The sequence below is a fragment of the Solea solea genome, chromosome 17 (assembly GCF_958295425.1).
Source record: "Solea solea chromosome 17, fSolSol10.1, whole genome shotgun sequence".
Lineage (NCBI taxonomy): Eukaryota > Metazoa > Chordata > Actinopteri > Pleuronectiformes > Soleidae > Solea > Solea solea.
In genome coordinates this window covers 7159809-7179639 of record NC_081150.1, presented here as the reverse complement: position 1 = coordinate 7179639, position 19831 = coordinate 7159809, and the positions used below count along the sequence as shown (strand labels likewise).

Sequence of the window (19831 nt, the reverse complement as noted above, 5' to 3'; positions counted from 1 at the left end):
AAAAGAATAATCTTCAAACAATACTATAAGGAAAGATGATGAAGTCACATGAAAAGCACAAAAACTAGCTGTAGAAGCAGATTAAATTTGTGTTTTATTTGCATATCACCAAACCACAACAAACAGGATCTCATTGCAAACGTAGCTGTAAGTTTAATGCACTTATTATTGCGTTTAGATTAAATGCTCCTGTACATTTATGAAGGGTTTCATAGTGCTGGTTTTGGATTTTTCAGATTTCCCTGAAAGAGATTTTTTTTACCAATTCTCTGTCTCTGAAACTATAAACAGTGGAGACATCATCATCATTATCTCTGACTGACAGTTTTATTCCAGAATAATTACAGTTAACAGAAAGACTCAGCCACATTAAACCCTCCATTGTTTCCTGACAATAGTGATGCATGTTTTATTCTTCATTAGTAACAGTTTTGAGTACTATAGGAAAAGTTGTACGCAATAAATAGCAGTAGCATTTCCTTAATCGAAAGCTAAAAGGATAATAAATGGTTAGTTGTGCAAAAAATATTCTGGCAGATTATACACTGAGCTCAGCTCATGTGATTATTAATACTTAATGACATAAAAAGCCATGTTTTAAGTCCCTACACACTGTGATATAAAAGTGGGAAAGCTTTAGTATCTCCATAAATCTGCATTTTATGTCCTTCAACACATCTGTACACACGTGTGTGTCTTGTGTGTTGGTGGTTGCATGAGTGAAAGTGTGGTGTCCTAAGGGAGGGTCTCCACGTTGACGAAGGTGAGGACGACGTCGTGCAGGATGTTGATTCTGTCGATCTGGTTGAGCTCCCTGATGCGGTGGCGGAACTCAAACAGTGGGATGTTGTTCACTGCCACTCGGAACGCATCCTGAGTGCACATGATCTTCATCTGGAACAGAACACATCATCAGTGATGTCGCACTTCCACCACGTCTGGGAGCAATCATGCTGGCAGTGATATCACTCACAGCTTTGTTTAAAAAAAAAAAATTAAAAAAAAGTGAATTTTTAACCAAACCCTCAACACAACAATCCTGAAAGGTAAATTCATAATTAAAGCTGAGCATTTTCAGTCAGCTGTTTCGCTTTACTTGCACGGTGTGCTTCTTCCTCCTCACAAAGTGCCGTAATCAGCATTATCTGAACTCATTTGATAATGGTCTTACTTTGTTTATATTTAAAAGTTGAACTCTAAAGCTTTAAGGTGTGCTGTCAGAGCACACTGAAGCTGTAACATGGACATAAAGACAGAATTAGCCCCTCACACATTGACCACCTGGCGAAGCCTGTAAAACCCTAAGTGTTATTGATGTTATTGAGCAAGACAAGACCCTCACTGACCTCCAGGAGCCTCCCTGTGGTACAGCAGCTCCCTTATCTAGGACTCGCTTGCACAAACGACTTTCCAACCCTTTCCAACCTTTCCAAAGGTTAGCCTGACATTAGCCATGAGAAAGTCACCTGGAGTCAGTTAAAGGCACCATATGGAGAATTTTGTACAGATATTATCACAAACAGATGTAGCCGTGGTTAAAATAATTAGTAGCTTCTGTCAATAAAATGCATTTATATGGAGTAGAAAAGCAAACTGCAGGTAAATACATGTGGTAGTGGGTTAATGTTGTTAAAGTGCTGCACACAGCATCCTCAAGCCTGGTTACTGAATCCACTCTGTGGTTCCTCTCTTTAAGTCTCACCTCAAAAGGGCTGCCAAGAGCAAAGGGGAAGGGTCCCTTCATCTCTCTCTCCTCTGGCCCCCAGCGCTCACCCAGTTTGTGGTTACGAACCACCACCTGCTTGCCCCCCTCGCTGAAGCGAGGGTTGATATGAAAGGCAATGTCATTGCCTCGCAGAAAGTTCACTGTGAACCTGTGAGACACCGAAGTTTGACTTGAACTGACATAGGATTTAGATATATGCACTTCATATTTAACTGAAATGAAACAACTTAATAAATCAGAGAGAAAACTAAATATAGACACACATGGCCACTTCTTTAGGTACACCTGTCCAGCTGCTTGTTAACACAAATATCAAATGGGCACAAAGACATTCAAAATTACTTTAAGTGCATTTGAAAGTGGCGTTATTAGTGTACAATGGACTGGTCTGGGTATTTCAGAAATGGTCTATCTAATAATCTACCAAGCACAACATTCTGTAGGGTTTGTAGAGGAAAAAAAAAGTCTAAAATAACTCAAATAACCACTATTTACAGTCAGGGTATGAAGGGTTACAGCAGCACACCATCAAACACAAACTTACATTTTAGCATTAGGTTTCACATGACCCAAGATGGTCATCATCATCTTGTCATACACTCCACGGGCCAGGTTCAAGTTGTATGGCACACTCTAAAAAAAAAAAAAGAAGCAAAACAGTTAGGGAAGATCCATAAAACAACCTGACAACCAAAAACATTGGAAGATAAATGAGATTTCTTGCTTACTAGAGGCCCAGATGTGGGTGGAATCCAGTGTGTAGGCATCATGGATGGATTCTGGCCCGGCCATCCAGGCTGGCCTGGCCAACCAGCCCAACTGGGGTGGATAGGCCATCCTGGTACGCGTGGATTGACGGTGGAAGCAGGACGAGGAGCAGGAACGGGAGCAGGAGTAGGAACAGGAGCAAGAGTGGGAGGAGGAACAGGAGCAAGTGTAGGGACTGGGACTAGAGTTGGAGCTGGGACTTGAGCAGGGATCTGAGCTTGAATTGGAGCTGGGAACTGTGTAGGTTGGTACTGGGTGCCTGGCCAGCAAGGCCCGCAGGGCTGCACTGGAGCTGGGGCTGGAACTGGAAAGGCAGTTGGAGCTGGAGCTGTGGTGATGACAGTGGTTGGTACAGGAGCTGGTGACATAACTTGGGTTGAGGCTGGATATGAAACTGGTGCAGGAACAGAGACCGGAGCTGGTTGTGTCCCAGGCCAGCACGGTGTGTTTGGCTGGCCAGTCCAGCACGGTGCAGGCTGGGTGGGCTGTCCCGGCCACGCGGGGAATGGAGTCACAGATGGTGTCAGGCCGGGCCAAAGGCTGTTAGTCTGTGGGGCAGAACCAGTGGACGGGCAGCTGCCACAGAGAGGATCAGAGGGCTGAGAGGGAGAGGGAGAAGGAGGAGGAGAGGGGGAGGAAGGTGGGAGAGTGGGGTCAGGGGCAAGGACAGAGATCCGGGGAAGAGAGAGTGTGGAAAGGATGGAGGACACCAACTTGCAGTTGCAAACATAAGCAAGGAATGAAACATTTTATATTTAGATGCAAAAACGCAGAGACAAGAGTAGCGAGAATAATTTGTGTCAGTCTTACCAGTGTAGAGATCTGAGGATATGACGAGATACTTACATTCATGCTGCCTGTCACAACAAGATCAAAACCAATTTATTTGACATAATTTTTGTCTCAAAACACAAAACAGACAGAAAACAAACACGGATTTGAGTCAGGAGATGAGAGAAAATGGAAATGGCACATTATGGGACATCAAAATCCTTAGTTATTAAACTATTTAAGTTGATTTTTAATGCTACAGACACTGATAGAATAGTTCTCCAGTAGATGATTGTCTCTCCACATAGACTTATATCTTGTTTAGTAGAGGTTAGTGGACGCCATGGTGTGGACTAATAGAATGACGACAACAGAAAACACTGTGAGAGAAACATGATGACACAATGACTCTCAGTCATATGTGCAGTTAGAGAGGAATGTGCAATCACAACGATTCTTGTGACTGCACATTCCGCTCAGAGGATTTAAATATAAGAAATACAAATGAACACAGATCATTTTTTACTAGTCATTACTTCATAATTTAGTCATGGATGGCAAATACATAAGGTAATGTTGTAATTATGCAGTTTTTTATGCAAGTTTTTAAAGTATAGGACTTTTCAGAAGCTTCATTTTTGACCACATGAACACCAATATTATTCTATGCATTCAGAGTTATAATCATACAGTGTATTAGGATATTATTTGATCAACAGCAGGACATCAGTCCAGACAATGCAAATGTGAAATGTCAAAAAACTTCTTTGTTTCTGATTCTTGGAAATATTAACAAATATGATGTGGCTACGTATGAGCTGCCACAGTTACAATGCAGAGCAGAATTTACCTTTTCTTGTCTTAAGTCCTCAGGTGCACAGAGGAGCAGGGCTGCAGGCTGTGGTGTGGGTTAGGTGAATCTGTCCAACACAAAGCAACTGTCTTTTATAGACCCAGACACTCCAGTCACTCCTCACCTCATCAGAGAGACATGCCACATCCTTACACGGCACAATGACGGGTCATATATGTGGCGAGCAATAAGTTACCCTCTCATTTAAAATGTAAAACTGATTTTTTTTTGTTTGGTTGGGTTCATGTTATGTCTTTCCTCAAAAGATTTAAACATAAAGTGGGAAAGTTACACTGGTCTTTAAAACAAAAATAAAGGCCATTAGACTTAGTTAGTTCATTTAGTTTAACTTTATTTCTGTTTGCACCAAATCAACATGCACATATCAGAGAACCCTAACCCATATTATATCCACTAGTTGGGGTGAAAATAGGATGAAAATAGGGGATTGAGATGAGGAAGAAGAGAGATTAAAAGATACAGAAGAGATAAATGCTCATTTAAAGCTATCATATGAAATCATGTGGAATCTCTAAGACAAGTTAAGGCAATTATTTTGTTTATATTGTGTATTATTCTGGGCATTTTTCATATAAAACAGGTCTTTATTATCCACAGAGACTCAACATTCCTCCATAAGTGAGCAATGTGTGACGGTGATGAGAAAGAGAGAGGGGAATGGTGGTGATGGTGGTGGTGGAGGGGGATGACTTTCCCATTTTTTTATACCCAAACTATCCACTGACAGCACAATGATCTGTTTTTGTGTTAATGGCTCACTTCACCGTTGAAAAGTCATGGGACTGTCTCACATGTGGCATCAGTCTGGGCTTCACTATAGTAACACAATTACAGCAGATAGACAGAGAAGTCAGGGTTCACCGCTGTGACTCCCACTCATCCACACCGCAGAGTTCACCCCCAGGTTAATTCACACTTCAGATTTCATATTTATCTCGGCATGATACATCGGATCTCCTCCAACCTGTTCCAGTACCGCTTCACGTCTGTTAAACAAAAAGAGCGACGTCAGGGTCAAATGACATGAGTCTCCACGGCAGCAACTTCATAACAAATAACAGTCGCATACGTTGGCGTCACACAGTTGTGGTGATTGTCCTCACACCGTTATTAGATCAGCCGTCACCTGAGCTGAAAATGTCAGAAACGGCAGAAAGCGTCTCAGAATGCAGAGATAATAACCCTCAAAGAATTCAGCGCCTTTCTGTTGGATCTTTGTGTTTATCTGTAAACAGAAAATGAAGAGCATCTTTTACCCACACTTTACTCATCATTCCATATAAATAATTAAGTGTGATGATCATTTACTCAATAAAGAAACAACATAATCAGTGTATTAAAGGTTGGAAATGTGTGTGAGGGATAATAAAAAGCAGATGCCCTGCATTTTCAGTTATCCTGTAGACAACATTCGGTTACATTAACACAGAGAAATGTGATATGACACATTCCACATAAATAGATGATAATTCAATTATTAAATTCCCCACACACACACACACACAGGAGACAGTTGGGGAAATGGAAGCCTCCTGTTCTCTCTCTGTGAGTGTTTTAGTTTAAGTAGCAGTAATCAAATCTGTTCAACTGAGCATCTGGGACGATGAGATCTCCTACAAGCTGTTACAAGGCAAACTTTTAATACTTGCTCTCTTTGTCTTCATAGTGGCAAACAAGGAATAAGACTGTACATATCACACGAGGGAAATCAGGAACAAGCAAGTGATTAGGAAGTGACTAAATGTGTTTGTCTTCTGGATGTGTTCACATGCAACTGTTTACTATTAAAGGCAGTGGTGTGCACAGACATTTAAGGGCCCACTTCATAGTTATGAATTAAAATAATTCATTACTTTAGTTAGGTTTACATTGACATGTAGCACACAATTTAACTGCATTTTCAAAGAGTTGCTAAAAAGAAAAAACACACCTTTATGTGTGTTCATCCACTGCTGTAAAGCAAATATTGGGAGTTGGTTGTTTCCTCCTCTCACTGTATTTGCTGTTTCTGCTATTTTTCCAGAACAGCGAAATGTAGAAGCTGGAGGGACATTTCAGTTATTCTATTCACTGAAAGCAGTTCCACTGCACGCAGACGTCCACCTCCCTCAATCATAAAAACTTAAAGACATAAAGACTTTTGTGTCCTTAAAAATATGCACTAAAACAGGCTGATAAAGACAAACAGTGGCAAATCATGTTAAATGTGTTCATTTTAATAACCCAAACACTCGTGCAGATGTTTAATAGTCACAGTATGTTCCTACAAATGAACTGAGTGAAAAATGTACTGCTGTATGACAGAAAACACAACTTAAATGTATTTTTTGAGCAGTATTACACACTTTTTTTGATTGAGAATTGATGCTATGGGACTCGTAAAAGGTAAAATATAAAATTAGAAAATGAAATGAATACAAATACCTTTCAAAATGGACCCTTACCTGGTCAGAGGACAGAAGAGCAGGTGCACACAGGCTCCATCTGTGCAGGGTCCATGACAAAAAAAAGATGATAAAGTGTCTTTCCTGTGTTTGATGTTTGTTTCGCTGCCCCCATGTGGCCAAAAAAACCCACTGCTTTGAAGTTAGACCTCATGACCAAACTACTGGAGAAACTTGTATTTCTGCTTGCAAGAACCTAGATCAGCACAACCTGAAACTGTGTCTCAGGGACATTTTGTAGATAAACAGAGCTCAGCAGAAGCTCAAACTCCACTCTGGAGACAAAATGTCTGACCTACGATGGGACCAGCATTTATATTTGTAACAAAATGACTTCTATATGGAGTTTAGAGATTGATTTCTCCAAAACAGAAAACATCAAAATAAATCGGACAAAAACAGTGTCAGGAGACAAGTCTCACCAATCCTGCTCATTTTGTTCATGTTTAGTTGTACGTCACTTGCAGGAGATCTCCTTCTGAAGTTTTCACCAATGAGACAACGGTGAGATGTGCTGCTGTTAGGCAGAAGAGAGTATTCTGGCAGGGGCTGGATTCTTCTGAAGCAACAGTGGAGGCATTAGCCTCTGATAAGCTCTGGGCCCCGTTCCAACACTCGTAAGCAGAAACCTCCTTATCTCCCCTTATCCCGCCCTTTTCACACTTTCCTGAAAATTAAAGACAAAATTATAGGATGGTTAAAGAATAAAGGAACAAGTCATCCCCCCAAATAGGTGACATTTCAGGTGGTTAACCCTGTAAAAAGGGAGTATTTTTCTTTGAATAACCTGTGGATATTTGACAGCCCAGAGGGGGAAAAAAAAATTCCCTACTAAAGACGCTTTTGTGTTTTCAAAGAGTGAGAGAACACGAGAGATACAATCAAAGAGCGTGTGTAAGAGTGTGCTTGATAGTTTCAAAGAAAATAATATTGCTGCAGTTGCCATGGGGACAGCAGCACGTTGTAGCAGGAGTATCTCTTTCTCTTTCTCTCTCTCTCTCTCTGTATTAAAATCATCATCACATCCGGAGCTCTAGAGGTCATTGTAATATCACAAAGGATGATATAGATGTGTTTGGCTTGTGTTTCATGCACAAACAGCAGCAACTCAGACAGGTTACTGTTGGATTCATTGTAGTAAGGTGCGCACGACCACAATCCACCACTAGATGGGGGTAATAACTCTCACAACGGTGTTACAATCATTTTGGTTCATGTTCCATGAAGGAAAACTAACATGAGACTTTAAACCAAGAGAATACTTTATCTTAATTGCACAGCATCTCTGTAACCCTTATCTTTACCAGGAAGGACTTGTATTTTACATGTCAGTGTCCAATCTTACTTTGCATCTTAAAAGCTTTGAGTGATTTGTATATATTTTTGAGCTTGATTAGGCCATTTTTCATCACTCATTCTTCATGTATACTCTTTATATCACTTTTATGTCCTCAAATATTGATTTGGATTCATGTGGCCTGCGTGTTAACGTCTGCCAGCAAACCAAATTTCCTAAAATGAAAAGTGGGTGCTTTCACTCTCCCCCGAAGCTTTTAAGAAAATTACTAAAAAAAATGTTACATATTCCAGCGACTAATTGATAGTCAAGTGTTATATTTGGGGGTCAGGTGTCAGGTGAGTCTATAACTGGTAAATTGTTTGTAAAAACACAGGTTTATTTTTAAGCAATATGCAAAGCACATAATACAGAAGCTTTCTCTGGCCTTCCACGTACTATCCTAGTCTAGACACCATCTTTAATACACATAATATTTACTGTATGTGCAGGACAGATGTGGCTGTCATTAAAGGCCATAATAAGAGTGTAGTCCTGAGCAGAGGGGGCGTTTCCAACGCTTGTAGTCTGCGCTCACGCATTTCCCATGAGGATTTATGGGTGACAGGGAGGCAGCATGGTGCGAGCAGCATCATCACAACAAGACAAATCACTGGAGCAGGAAATAGATCTGGTTGGGGAGAATGTGTCAACATGGAAACTGGATGTCCACTCTCGCAAACATCTCTATATACAGTATGGTTAGATGTTGCATGTATTTTAAGAGGAGAAATTAACTTCTGGTTGATTTTTGTTGGCAGGATTTCTCACTGTAGTGGCAAAAATGGAGAAGGCTTGAGTCGGAGGACATGTTACGGCACCTCCCTCAATGATCCCTATGTTTAACAACACAGAGGAGCTAGGCCTGCTATAATAATGGGTGCTCTGTGTCCTCTGTCATCTTCTCCCCCCCCCCCCCCACACTAAGCCAAACAGTCAGACATAAGGACTCTTCTGCAGCAGTGGGAGAAATTGACTTTTAACATTCACTCGCCGTAGTCAGGGTAAGAGCCAGCCGTGTGCTACAAATGGCACGTCAGACACAGAGAGGGGGATGTTAATGAGGACTGTAATGTCAGAGATGGCAGAGGACGACCCACTAAGCTCTGGGGCTGTATAGTCTGTGTCTGGCCTCACTTCAAAAACACTTAAGTTACACGCACTCATGCCTGTCATAGACCTGTACTCTGTAGTAGCAGGAGATAACGATGCAGTTTATAGCGGGATGACTCTGTTTAGTTGAGAATGAAACATGATTTTTAATATTTAGATCTTTGTCCCTGTGTCAAAATCAAACTTTAAGGTCTCTGTGTGTGTACGAGATAGAAATTCCCAAGTGAATAGAATTGAAGGAAATACTACAAATTGTATATGAGAGCAGAGTTTTCCACTGTAAACAAACACTGCCCCAATTAATCGTTGTATAATGCCATGGGATCTTGTATTTTATACTTTACTATGTCCATCCAGTGATGCAAAAACTTAAAATCATGAATAAACCTGTTGTAATAGGCCTTTTTTCACAGTGGCCATTTTTGACATTAGATAGGACCAACACAGGTGTTACTAATGACCTTAATTAGGGCTTCACACCAGGTTTAGGTTCTACTTACACATCTATCTGATTCTGAGGCAAGATAATAACCAGGGAAAATATAAAAACTGCTGCTGTGGTCAAGCAGCAGTTTTTATATTTTCCCTTCTTTTGATAAGATTTGGTTTCCAACCAAGAACTTATGACGTGGAATGAGCCGTGATTTGTGTGGGAAATCAGCAGTCAGTGTCCATTTTTAAGCTCTGGTAAGTTATAGATTTATACAAATTTCCTAAACATGTATACTCGAAATATCACATGAAAAGAGATTGTATTGTGTTAGGAACAAGTAAAATGATGTTTTGTAATAGTGGAATTATATGACAACACACTTTTATTTCAAAGAAATACTTCACCCATTAGCATTTAGCTTTGTATAGAATAGGGCTAGTATTTTGGAAAAATGTGCTTCCCAACCTCAGTTTGCCCTGAGTCCAGAAATATCTTCATTCTTTTTTATGTTACGTGGATACCAGTGACACTTGGTCCGATGTTTGAAACTGCAACACTAATTTTGCACTTTTTAGACGAGAGCTCATTCCCAGAATGTAAACAGTGTCCGCCATCTTTGCTAACAGTTAAGCTAACAGGACCAAGTGTCACTGGTGGACACGTAACAAAGAAAAGAATGAAGATATTTCTCAACTCAGGGGAAACTGAGCTTGGGAAGCACAATTTTTCCAAACATTCTAGTAATACAAAGCTAAATGCAAATCTGTGAAGTATTCCTTTAAGTCAGCCATATTCAATCATTTAGGAAAGGTGGTTCAAGTGGTTTTGAACATCATCACATGGTCGGTGGTTGAGTAAACTTTTGATCTATTGATATTTATTTTATTTCTTCATATAATAAGGAAACTGTTTTTGGTAGATACCTATTTGTTGTTTATTCATTTATTTATTTAGTCTTTATTTAGCCAGGAACGTCCTATTGAGATACAAGATCTCTTCTTCCAGGGAGTCCTGGTCAAGATAGCGGTATAGATAGGACAAATAGTTCCATAGAGACAAGACAATTCCAGATATAAAACCCACAACAGAATATAAAAGTTAAAAGGAGGTAATTAAAAGAGAGTAAAACAGAGATATCATAAAGTATACAGGCCATACCAACAAGATCCTCAAGGTGATGTAAAACAACAACATGTTTCTTTTGCATGTGTTTGAAGGAGTCAGTGTCTGTTGTTAAGGAAATGCAGTTGCATTTTGAAGCATTTCAAGCACAATCCAACATTTCTCACACTGAGGATAAGCACCTGCACATGAACTCTGATATATATATATATATATATATATACAGTTAGTTGGAGGTGGTTCCCAGGTTGTGTGTTCAGGTGTGGGTGGATGTGAAGGATGTGAGTGGAAGTCCTCCTCTCTGCTGCTGCTGCTGCTGGCTGTCACAGGTGCTCTCCTCCCTTCTCCTCCTCCTCTCTCCTCCTCTCCTCTCCGCCCTCTCCGCTCTGCGCTCATTCGCTCTCTCCAACAGCCCGGATGTAGCGCACACAACCCGCACAGTCCTCCACTCACTGTGGTAATAACATGGCGCTGGCAGACACTTAACGGTGCCCACCATAATAACACTATCCTCAGTCACAGACACAAACAAGCGGCGGGACATGTGAGCTCCTCGAGCCCCAGCACAAGCAGGTAAGTCCGGAGCATTTTATGCGACATATGCGCTTTGACGCGGTGCAAATGGTTAGAAATGTAGCAGCTGTCGTTGCTGCTGCTGCTGCTGCTGATGATTCTTGCAGGAGGGAAAGAAGCCGCTGTGGAAAGGCGATTTTTTTGTGTGCAAGGCTGTAGTTTGTGTCTGCGGGTTGAAGCCTTGCAGTGGAAAAACAGCAGTGTCATTCCGGGCAGGTTAGTGTCGCTGCTTACGATGCGTCTTTGCACAGAATAAGTCATCATGTGTTGTCATGGCTGTCAGGCTCCCTCCGTGCGTCGACCGCTGTCCTTGGTATTGAACTGGGTGGGCATGATCACACCTTATGCATGCTCCCGTGCAGACTGTGTGTGTGGAGGCCTGTGTTTGTGCCACGGTTTCCTTGGAGGCTGTCACTGTTGCTTAAATCACGAGGGATTGTTGTCGATGGCTGTGGGTTGAACATGCAGCTACAGTGGGGTCTCAGTGCGTGGATGATGCCCAGTGCTGAGTTGAGGGACTTGGATCTCTCTTGCTGCTATAATGTCTTTATTCCCCCACTGTCACAGCATCTCTTTTGCTGCAGCACCGCTCCACTGTATGTCAGTGATGATGACAGTGCAAGACATGTATTCGCACTGCATGTATTTTTTTTTTTGCTTGCAGCCAACCAGACTCAGAGTGTGTGTGTGTGCATGTATTTGTTGCCTCTTTAGGACCTTTTCTGGCATAAACATTGACCTTGTCAGGAACACTAGTCCTCGTGGAGGCCAAAACCTGGTCCTAATAAGGCAGAAGCTCAAATATGAGTTCAACTTCATCAACGTTTTGACATTGTGAGGACATCTCAGCCGGTTCTCACAACTTTGTTAGGATAAGGCATGTAGTTGAGTGTATGAATGTCCTCACAAGTATAGAGATACGTGTGTGTGTGTGTGTGTGTGTGTGTGTTAGTGTGTGTGCATTGGCCAGGTAAGGCCAGGAACATATGGCTTGTTTTCAAGTTCAATGTGGCTTTTGGATTAGAATGTGTAGAAGAAAATTAAAAGTGGTGGCTGTGAGCCGGGGTTCCCCCTTCTAAGCTCATAATCGCCCTCACAACAACACTCTATTAATAGGGTTAATGATAACATGTAGCTGCACAAAAAGCTCTAAGTCTGCCAGGAGGAGCAAGTCCTGTCCTATAGAACATGGAGCTCACTGGTGTCAGACCTGTCAGTGTCTCATTGGAAAATGTGTTGTCATTGTGTGACACATGCGTGTAGATTCTCATTCGTCCATAGTCGTAATCCAGCAACTGGATTATTTCTTTTCTTTGAATGATGTGACAGAAACTCGCTGGTTCTTTGACGTTGTCATCATGTGATCCAGAAAAGTAGTGATGTTTTTTTGTTGTTGTATAGACTAACCTTTCACAATTGGCTGGATAATGATGTCTGCGGTCGTTTTTCAGCACTTGACATTTGTCGAATCATTTAAAGGAGCAGTTAGTCGTTTTGGTCTGGACTTGCCAAAACATATTTGTGGCATTTTATCTGCAGATGAACGGACTATGAAGACAATCATTAGTTGCAGCCCTGCAAACAATAACACATATCAATACCTACAGTGTATGGGATCACACAGTGGTACAGGTTTTCCCTGTGTGTGCATGGGTTCTCTCCAGGTACTACAGCTCCCTCACACAGTCCAAAAACATGCACAATTGGGGATTAGGTTAATTTGACTGTAGCTGTGAGAGTGAATGATTGTTTGTCTCTGAATGGTGGCCTTGTGATGGCCCAATGTCACATGAGATTGGCTCCCCTACAATACTCACATGGAGGATAAAGCGGTAGAAGATGTATGGATGGATGGATGCCGTGTATGGCATTTTCAAAGAAACAGCAGTTAATGACTTTGATTAAAAGGCCACTGCTGTGCTATAACTTAAATCAGGAAACATACAATGATTGCGTGGATAAATTGACCTCAGGGGGCTTAAACTCGCACTCACCTGCTGAACTCTGTTCTTACAACAACAGCACGGCCTGTGATCAATGCTGTAAAAGTAAAGCCCTTTGCTCCCGGTCACAAATTAAAGTGGCACTCTTGGTTGTAATGTAGGATTACAGTAGGGTGCTTGTGAGAGACTGATTAAAAATTAATGGTAAAGAATTGATCCCGCAGATGATGCCATGAAATCCAGAAAAAAAAAGGTAGACCCCACATATTGCATCTGAGAAGCAGCTCTCTGTAAATCCCAGCTGTACTGTATAACAACCATATCCTTTAAACACGACGCCTCCAGTGTTATATTGCAGGGTTTTTTTTTTTTTACAGAGTTGCTGACATAACGTTGATGACATCATTATTTTTTTTATCATTTTTGACTCTGCTCCTCCAGACAGAACGGTTTCCTCGGTATGATGAGTAGTCCATGTATCCACTGTTCCTTTTGTGTCTGAGTGCTGGAGTGTCATTGATGCTTGTAACATTTGTATCCTTTGGTCCAGATTAGGGCTGCAACTAATGACCATTTTGATAGTTATGACTCGTCATCAATTAATGAAACAATTATTTGTTCATTCATCTTCTACCACTTTATCCTCCACATGAGGGCGCTGTGCCAATCTCAGTGGACACAGTGGTTAGTAGTGGTTAGCACTGTTGCCTCACAGCAAAAAGGTGCTGGGTTCAATGCCCGGTCTGGGACCTTGCAGTGTGGAGTTCCCCGTGTCTGTGTGGGTTTCCTCGGCCTCTCTGGTTTCCTCCCCCCATCAAAAAAAACGGTTATTGTATAATGACAATAAAGATTTCCTTTTCTTCCTTCTTTTAGAAAGGCGGGGTAAACCCAGGACATATCGCCAGTACGTCACAGGTCCACATGTCGAGACAACCATTCACTCTCACTCTTGCACACATACGGTCAATTTAAAGTGTTCAATTTGCCTAATTCCCAAATCTGCATGCCTTTGGACTATGGGAGGAAACCGGAGAACCCGGAGAAAACCCCCACACACACGGGGAGAACATGCAAACTAATCCTAACTAACCCCAACCAACGAGTGTTAACCCCTACATGAAACAATTAAATAAAAACAATATATACAGCCTAGATATACCATCAGACAATGTGAACTAAATACAAAATGTATTCATTTAATTACGAATTATTAAGAGAAATGAATTAATCAATTATCAAAATAGATGCCATCGATTAATGTTTGCAGCCCTGGTGCTCATTTTATGAAGGAGTGTGTGTTATTTTAAAATGGGGGGGGGGGGGGGACTTAGAAGAAGCTGAGTCAATGTGTGTGAACGCTTGTTTGCATGCTCCCTGGTTATCCGCTGTGTAATGTATTCAGTGCCAGCAACCGAGCACAACAGCTCTACATAATGATCAAAGCTTGAGGGATGCCAGAGCATGGCTTCAGCCTGCAGGAGTAATAATAATAATAAAAATAACCTTTGAAGTTATCACAATCCCACAACCTCATTCTCCTCGTATTCTGCTCTCTGTTACTCTCTCACATACACACACACATACACAAACACCTACACACCCACTCGAAGCTTCTCTTCTCTTTAATGTTTCTGGATACGGGGTGAGCACTTAAAGGACGGATAACGATAATGAACACATGACCAACTATTTTAGTCCCGATGGCTCTGCACCAGACTGCTCCCGGGGTCTGTGAGGAGGCAGCCTGCCCGCGTTGCTCACACAAAGTCAAGGTTACGTAAGAGCCAGCGGGAGTCATACATTGAATAATTTGGCCATAGAAGAAGAAGAAGAAGAAGACTATGGCGCTCGGCTTTGCTGTGCACGTCTTTTCTAATGTTGCTGCTTCCTCAACCTTCAACGTTGACCTCACGTGCCACGTCTTTCTCTCCGTCTTTCTCTGTGGTCGAATAGTGTTTGATATGCATGAGTGGGAATGTGTTATCTGTAATTGAAGCTTCTATTTATATGGGAGCCTCTCAAAAGACTCATTGGTCAATGGTCAGCCGAGGAGTGTCTGGCAGACTTGCAATGGTCGATCTTTCTAATCAAGGAGCAGAGCCGGGGAGCATGCAAACAAGGTCCAGAGCGACGGGAGGAGAGGAAAGAAAGATGGTGGAATAAATAAGACACAAGTAGAAACAATGAGGAAGTGCAGATTTACACGGGAGATGAGGACTGCAGCGTAGACATGGTGAAGTCAAGAACAGAGATGAGGGGAAAGGAGGAAGAGGAGGAACAGTATGATCAGAAGCAGGGCAGAAACCAGAGAGTCAATGAAGGGAATAATCTTATTGCAGAGGAAATGTAGAAGGTGAGACTGAATATCTGTCTGTGTCGGGAGTCTTAATTTCTTTCTGTCACTTCTGTTCATTTCAGCTGCAGCAGAGAAGTCTGTCTGTCTGTCTGTCTGTCTGTCTGAGACCCCCCGCCGACTCATCTTCAGACGTCGGCACTTGTGTCCCACATTATTGCATTTTTCAGTTTTTGACCTGTGATTTAAAGAAAAAGAAAGAAAAGAAAAGAATCTTCCCTTGTGTTTTCTGCATGACTTGGCATGTCAGTGTCACAGAGAGTCAGAGCGACTGAAGGAGACATGATGACAGAGGAGAAAGAGCAGTTCAGAGAAATAAGGACAGAGACCAGTGTCTGTGTACCTCTGTCTTTCCACGCTGAGATACATCATATAATTATAGTTTGTGGTACAGAAGTTGCGTCATGTGTTCATAATGTCGTTTGTGAATCCAATTTGCTGTAAAATGACGGCTGAACTGTAAATCTGGTTATTATTATAAGTCGTAATAAAAGTGCATCAAAGTGCATCTGCACAAGATTTGATGCCGTCTGACATGTAGGAGCCCAGTCATGGTTGTGCCAAATGTTGATTATATTTGAGCTGTGTCATGATTGTCATGGTGTGTGCTTGCTGCACACACTGTGTATATATATACATTATATATATATGTATATATATATATATGTGCAAAACGTCAACATGGCGTCGGCCAAATAGCGAATCTTGATGCTTCAAAATGGGAGTTCACATTCGTATGAGTGAAGTCATGACTGAGGAGCACGCATGAACACACACACACACACACACACACACACACACACACACACAGTGAGTTGACCTAGTTACTTGCTCAGTCTTGCTAGAAGACTCACACTTAACCATTCGGTTTTCTCACTTTAGCTCGTGTGTGTCTTCACTCAATGAGGCTGTTCTACTTCTTTTCAAATCCTCCTCTTGTCCAGGCCTGAAAAAAAGCCTGACAAGCTCTGTGTTGGACATGTGTCTGCGTGTGTGTGTGTGTGTGTGTGTGTGTGTGTCACTGGTCATGGGGCCAAGACATCAACGGGCACTGATGAAGAGGCCCAGTGAAGCTTGAATGCCCACTGATGCCCTCGGGCTCCTGAGTGCTGCATCTGCCGCTGCTGCTGCCCAACACAGCGCTGGCCCTTCCAGCTCTGTCCACCTCGCTCCAGGCTGAGGGAGTCGTACTATTTCTGTGAAAGTGTGTGTGTATGATGTGGTCGGTGCATGTGAGTGTCGGCGTGTCTCAGCGTCTCTCCATGTTGGCAATAAATGATTCTCTAGTAGAGACATAAGTCTGTTGTAAACGTGTGTGTATGCACTTGCTGCACTAACCTGTCAGAGCTTAATACCAGTTTAATTGCTATTAAAGCGATAGCTGTTAAGAATGGGCAGCCTTCAAACTCCAACTGCTGTGTCTTCACCTTCCCCCCAGAGTTTGACAGTGAGTAAAGTGGAAGATTCTCCTGTTTTTGAACCTTCAATAGAAAGTAAAGCTACAGTACAGTTATTATAGTCTACACTGATGTGTTTTTATGCATTTATTTTATTAGAATTAAGGAATTTATATAAGCAGCGCTGTATGTAAACTGTCCAATAAAATGTGTCTTAATCATTTATTCAGTTTTACCTTCAGACAAACTGGTGGCAACAAATATCTGAGAGCAAATTCTATCTTATTAAAGGAATTAAATGCTACAGACAACTGAGCCAGTGCTGAATTACCAAAGAGCTTTAGATCTGACTTCTCTGCCCACAACGATCATGTATATTATTGCGTATACGTACATACTGTATATATATATGTATATATATATATAAATATATATCGCAGTGGGTCATCTCAGAAGCTGGACTGCAAACATAAACTATCAATAATAATAATAATAATGAATACTTTACATCTGAAAAACCGTCAAGCCTTTACACAAGTACATACCTTTATCTACTGTGTGCGACACATATTACTCCCTTTAGACTCCCAGAGCACTTCTGGTGTAGCTATTCTTGTTGCATGTGTGTAATCTATTTATATGTTTTGGTATTTATTGCTTTTCTTGGGTGCAGCCGAGTGTGTTTCCCTTAATGTTTGTGCCTTTTACGCTTGTATGTGCTTTGTCCTTATGGTCCACTTTATACTACAACCAAGAGCCAGGTCTTCCCTTTTCGGGACAGTAATTTAAGAAATGCAGTGGCAGACATGGAGCGCGTCGTTCCTACAACATTTAAGAAATGTTATCATATAAGGATCGCATGAATATGTTAGTAAAATGACAATTCATTTATTTTAAGGAAATTAATAAATTAAACAGGACACATGGTGGTGTAGTGGCTAGTACTGGTGACTTACAGCAACCCAGTCGGACTGAAGGCCTTGCTTTATGGAGTTTGCATGTTCTCCTTGTGTGTGCGTGAGTTTTCTCTGGGTTCTACAGTTTCCTCCCACAGTTCAAAAACACACAGAGGTTAATTGCATACATCAATGTGAGAGTGGATTGTTGTTTGTCCTGCGATGGACCAACGATCGTGTCCAGGTTGTACCCCGCCGAGCCTATGTCCGCTGGGGTTTGCTCCAGCAGCCCTGTGACCCTCACGTGGAGGATAAAGCGGTAGACGATGGATGAATGAATGAATGAATGAATTAATAAATTAAACACAAAATCATCAATCTAGCAACAGCCTTTCTCATATCTCTAATGTTCAGCCCCGTTTTTTTTTCTCTACATCAGCTCAGTTAAATAAACTACGAGGGTGGTTTCCACTGCTGCTTTTAAAACACTGCTCCTGCTGTTTAGTTACAGTCCTGTTAAAAATGAAAGGTCGCGTAGCCAACCATCATTAACCAAACTCATCACCTGAAGCACGGAAGGCAGCAGTTGGTCTTATGCGCAGCAAAACGCTGTTGAGGTCCTTCACTATAATTACTCACTTCTTTCCGTTAATCCTGGCAGTCCTCTCAGCCTCTCTCTTAAAAGCTGCAGGCGTCCAGATGGGTCCACGTCTTGCACGCTGCACCTCGTTTCATATGAAGTGTAAGAAAAAGAAGAAGAAGCCATATCTTACTGGACAAAGACAGCCATTTTTGAAATGAATTGTGAGACAGTATTTATGACTCTGGCTGTGTAAACATGGTCATTGTTCCACAGTGATCACTTCAGTGTTTTTTTTTGATGTTTTAATGTGGTTGATGTATTTGAACAGTGCTCCGGTGAATGGACTGCGGATAAATCACTTTATAGAGATCGTAAAACATTTTAATTGCCGCACATGTGTATGTTTGTAATCAGGATTCAGTGCAGGGAAAACCGTCATAAATTATGTCTCATTTGTTGAAATTCTCCCCTGGGAGAGTTCTACGCTCTATCAAAACATGACAAGTACAAGTTATTCTCATCTGATTTCTTCCTACACACTTTCCTTCATGTTGCCAGTGACATTTGTCAGTAAGCTCTGTCTGTTTTGGTCTGTGATTTGAGATCAGTCAGGTGGATTTTCATCAAAGCAGACATGAATAAGGACAGTCATTATGGCTCAGCCTGATTTATTACCAACCCCCAGCTCCCTCACCCACATGGTGAGACTTCAAAGAAAAGGGAGAGTTTGAAGATGCAGGCTGCTATCGCAACATAGCTCACACATAGCATCCTTTTTTTTCTTTTTTTTTACCAGCGACACAGATCGCTCCATATGAGAGATGATCGTGAGGCGACACTGAACCAAACCTGACCTCTGTGTATCTGAGCCAATGCTCACCTTTAAACAGCCCTGAGAAGCTGGGATTCGTAATAACCTTGAATAGAAATGTGGATTTCTATGGATATAAAGCTAATTGCAAAATATAACTACACTAGATTTTATTTATTTAATGTGGAGACATTTCATATTTTAAATGCATATAATCAAAATTGCAATGCAACTAAGTGCAACATCCAAATGAAAAGACGGAAAGTAATGACACTGATTAAATGTGACACCAAACAACATAATGATGAAATTCGGTAGTGCTTTGGAAATTTACCCACTCTTAACATGAAAAAAAAAAGGTTTTTGCTATTGAAAGATTCCTCTGGATTTCACATAACAGTTTTACATGCTATAACCCGCTCCCATATGGTTGTTCTGACATCTGTTTTTGATTCGTGATTAGAGCTTCAGGCAGCATAGGTGGTGACCATATGGGCCAAACTTTAACACACTCCTGTTTTAATAGCAAGTCAGCATTAGTTCAGTTACTGGGTTGAAAATACAGTACTGTCTGTATTTTTGCTGTGTGTATACAGACATGGACAGATGGAAGCATGGTCCTCATAAGATAAGATAAGATAAGATAACTTTTATTTATCTCACAGTGGAGAGAAAACGGCGTTACAGC

General features: G+C 41.5%; 2 protein-coding genes across 5 annotated transcripts in view; one reads left to right on the top strand and one right to left on the bottom strand.

Moving 5' to 3' along the window:
* Window positions 1-69: 69 nt before the first annotated feature.
* Window positions 70-4190, bottom strand: LOC131444084 (galectin-3). 3 transcript variants are annotated; one of them, XM_058614223.1, is made up of 7 exons: window positions 4116-4190; window positions 3305-3351; window positions 2455-3093; window positions 2271-2359; window positions 1703-1874; window positions 1347-1441; window positions 806-894 (listed from the first exon to the last, which is right to left on the bottom strand). In XM_058614223.1, the coding sequence occupies exons 2-7, from the start codon at window positions 3344-3346 to the stop codon at window positions 891-893; spliced, it is 1041 nt and encodes a 346-aa protein (XP_058470206.1). In that variant the 5' UTR covers window positions 3347-3351; window positions 4116-4190; the 3' UTR covers window positions 806-890. The 3 variants fall into 3 exon arrangements, with proteins under 3 accessions (XP_058470204.1, XP_058470205.1, XP_058470206.1); XM_058614221.1 differs by lacking the exon at window positions 1347-1441 and having other exon boundaries at window positions 70-894; window positions 4116-4182; XM_058614222.1 differs by lacking the exons at window positions 1347-1441; window positions 4116-4190 and having other exon boundaries at window positions 70-894; window positions 3341-3355.
* Window positions 4191-10981: 6791 nt separating this feature from the next.
* The window catches only part of pak5 (p21 protein (Cdc42/Rac)-activated kinase 5), a 64925-nt gene continuing 56075 nt past the window's right edge, over window positions 10982-19831 (top strand). The window contains exon 1 of one of the 2 annotated variants that reach the window (XM_058614289.1): window positions 10982-11160. The gene's annotated coding sequence lies outside the window, so the exon portion shown is untranslated. The remainder of the gene's footprint in view (window positions 11161-19831) is intronic. The other variant, XM_058614290.1, reaches the window with a different exon arrangement.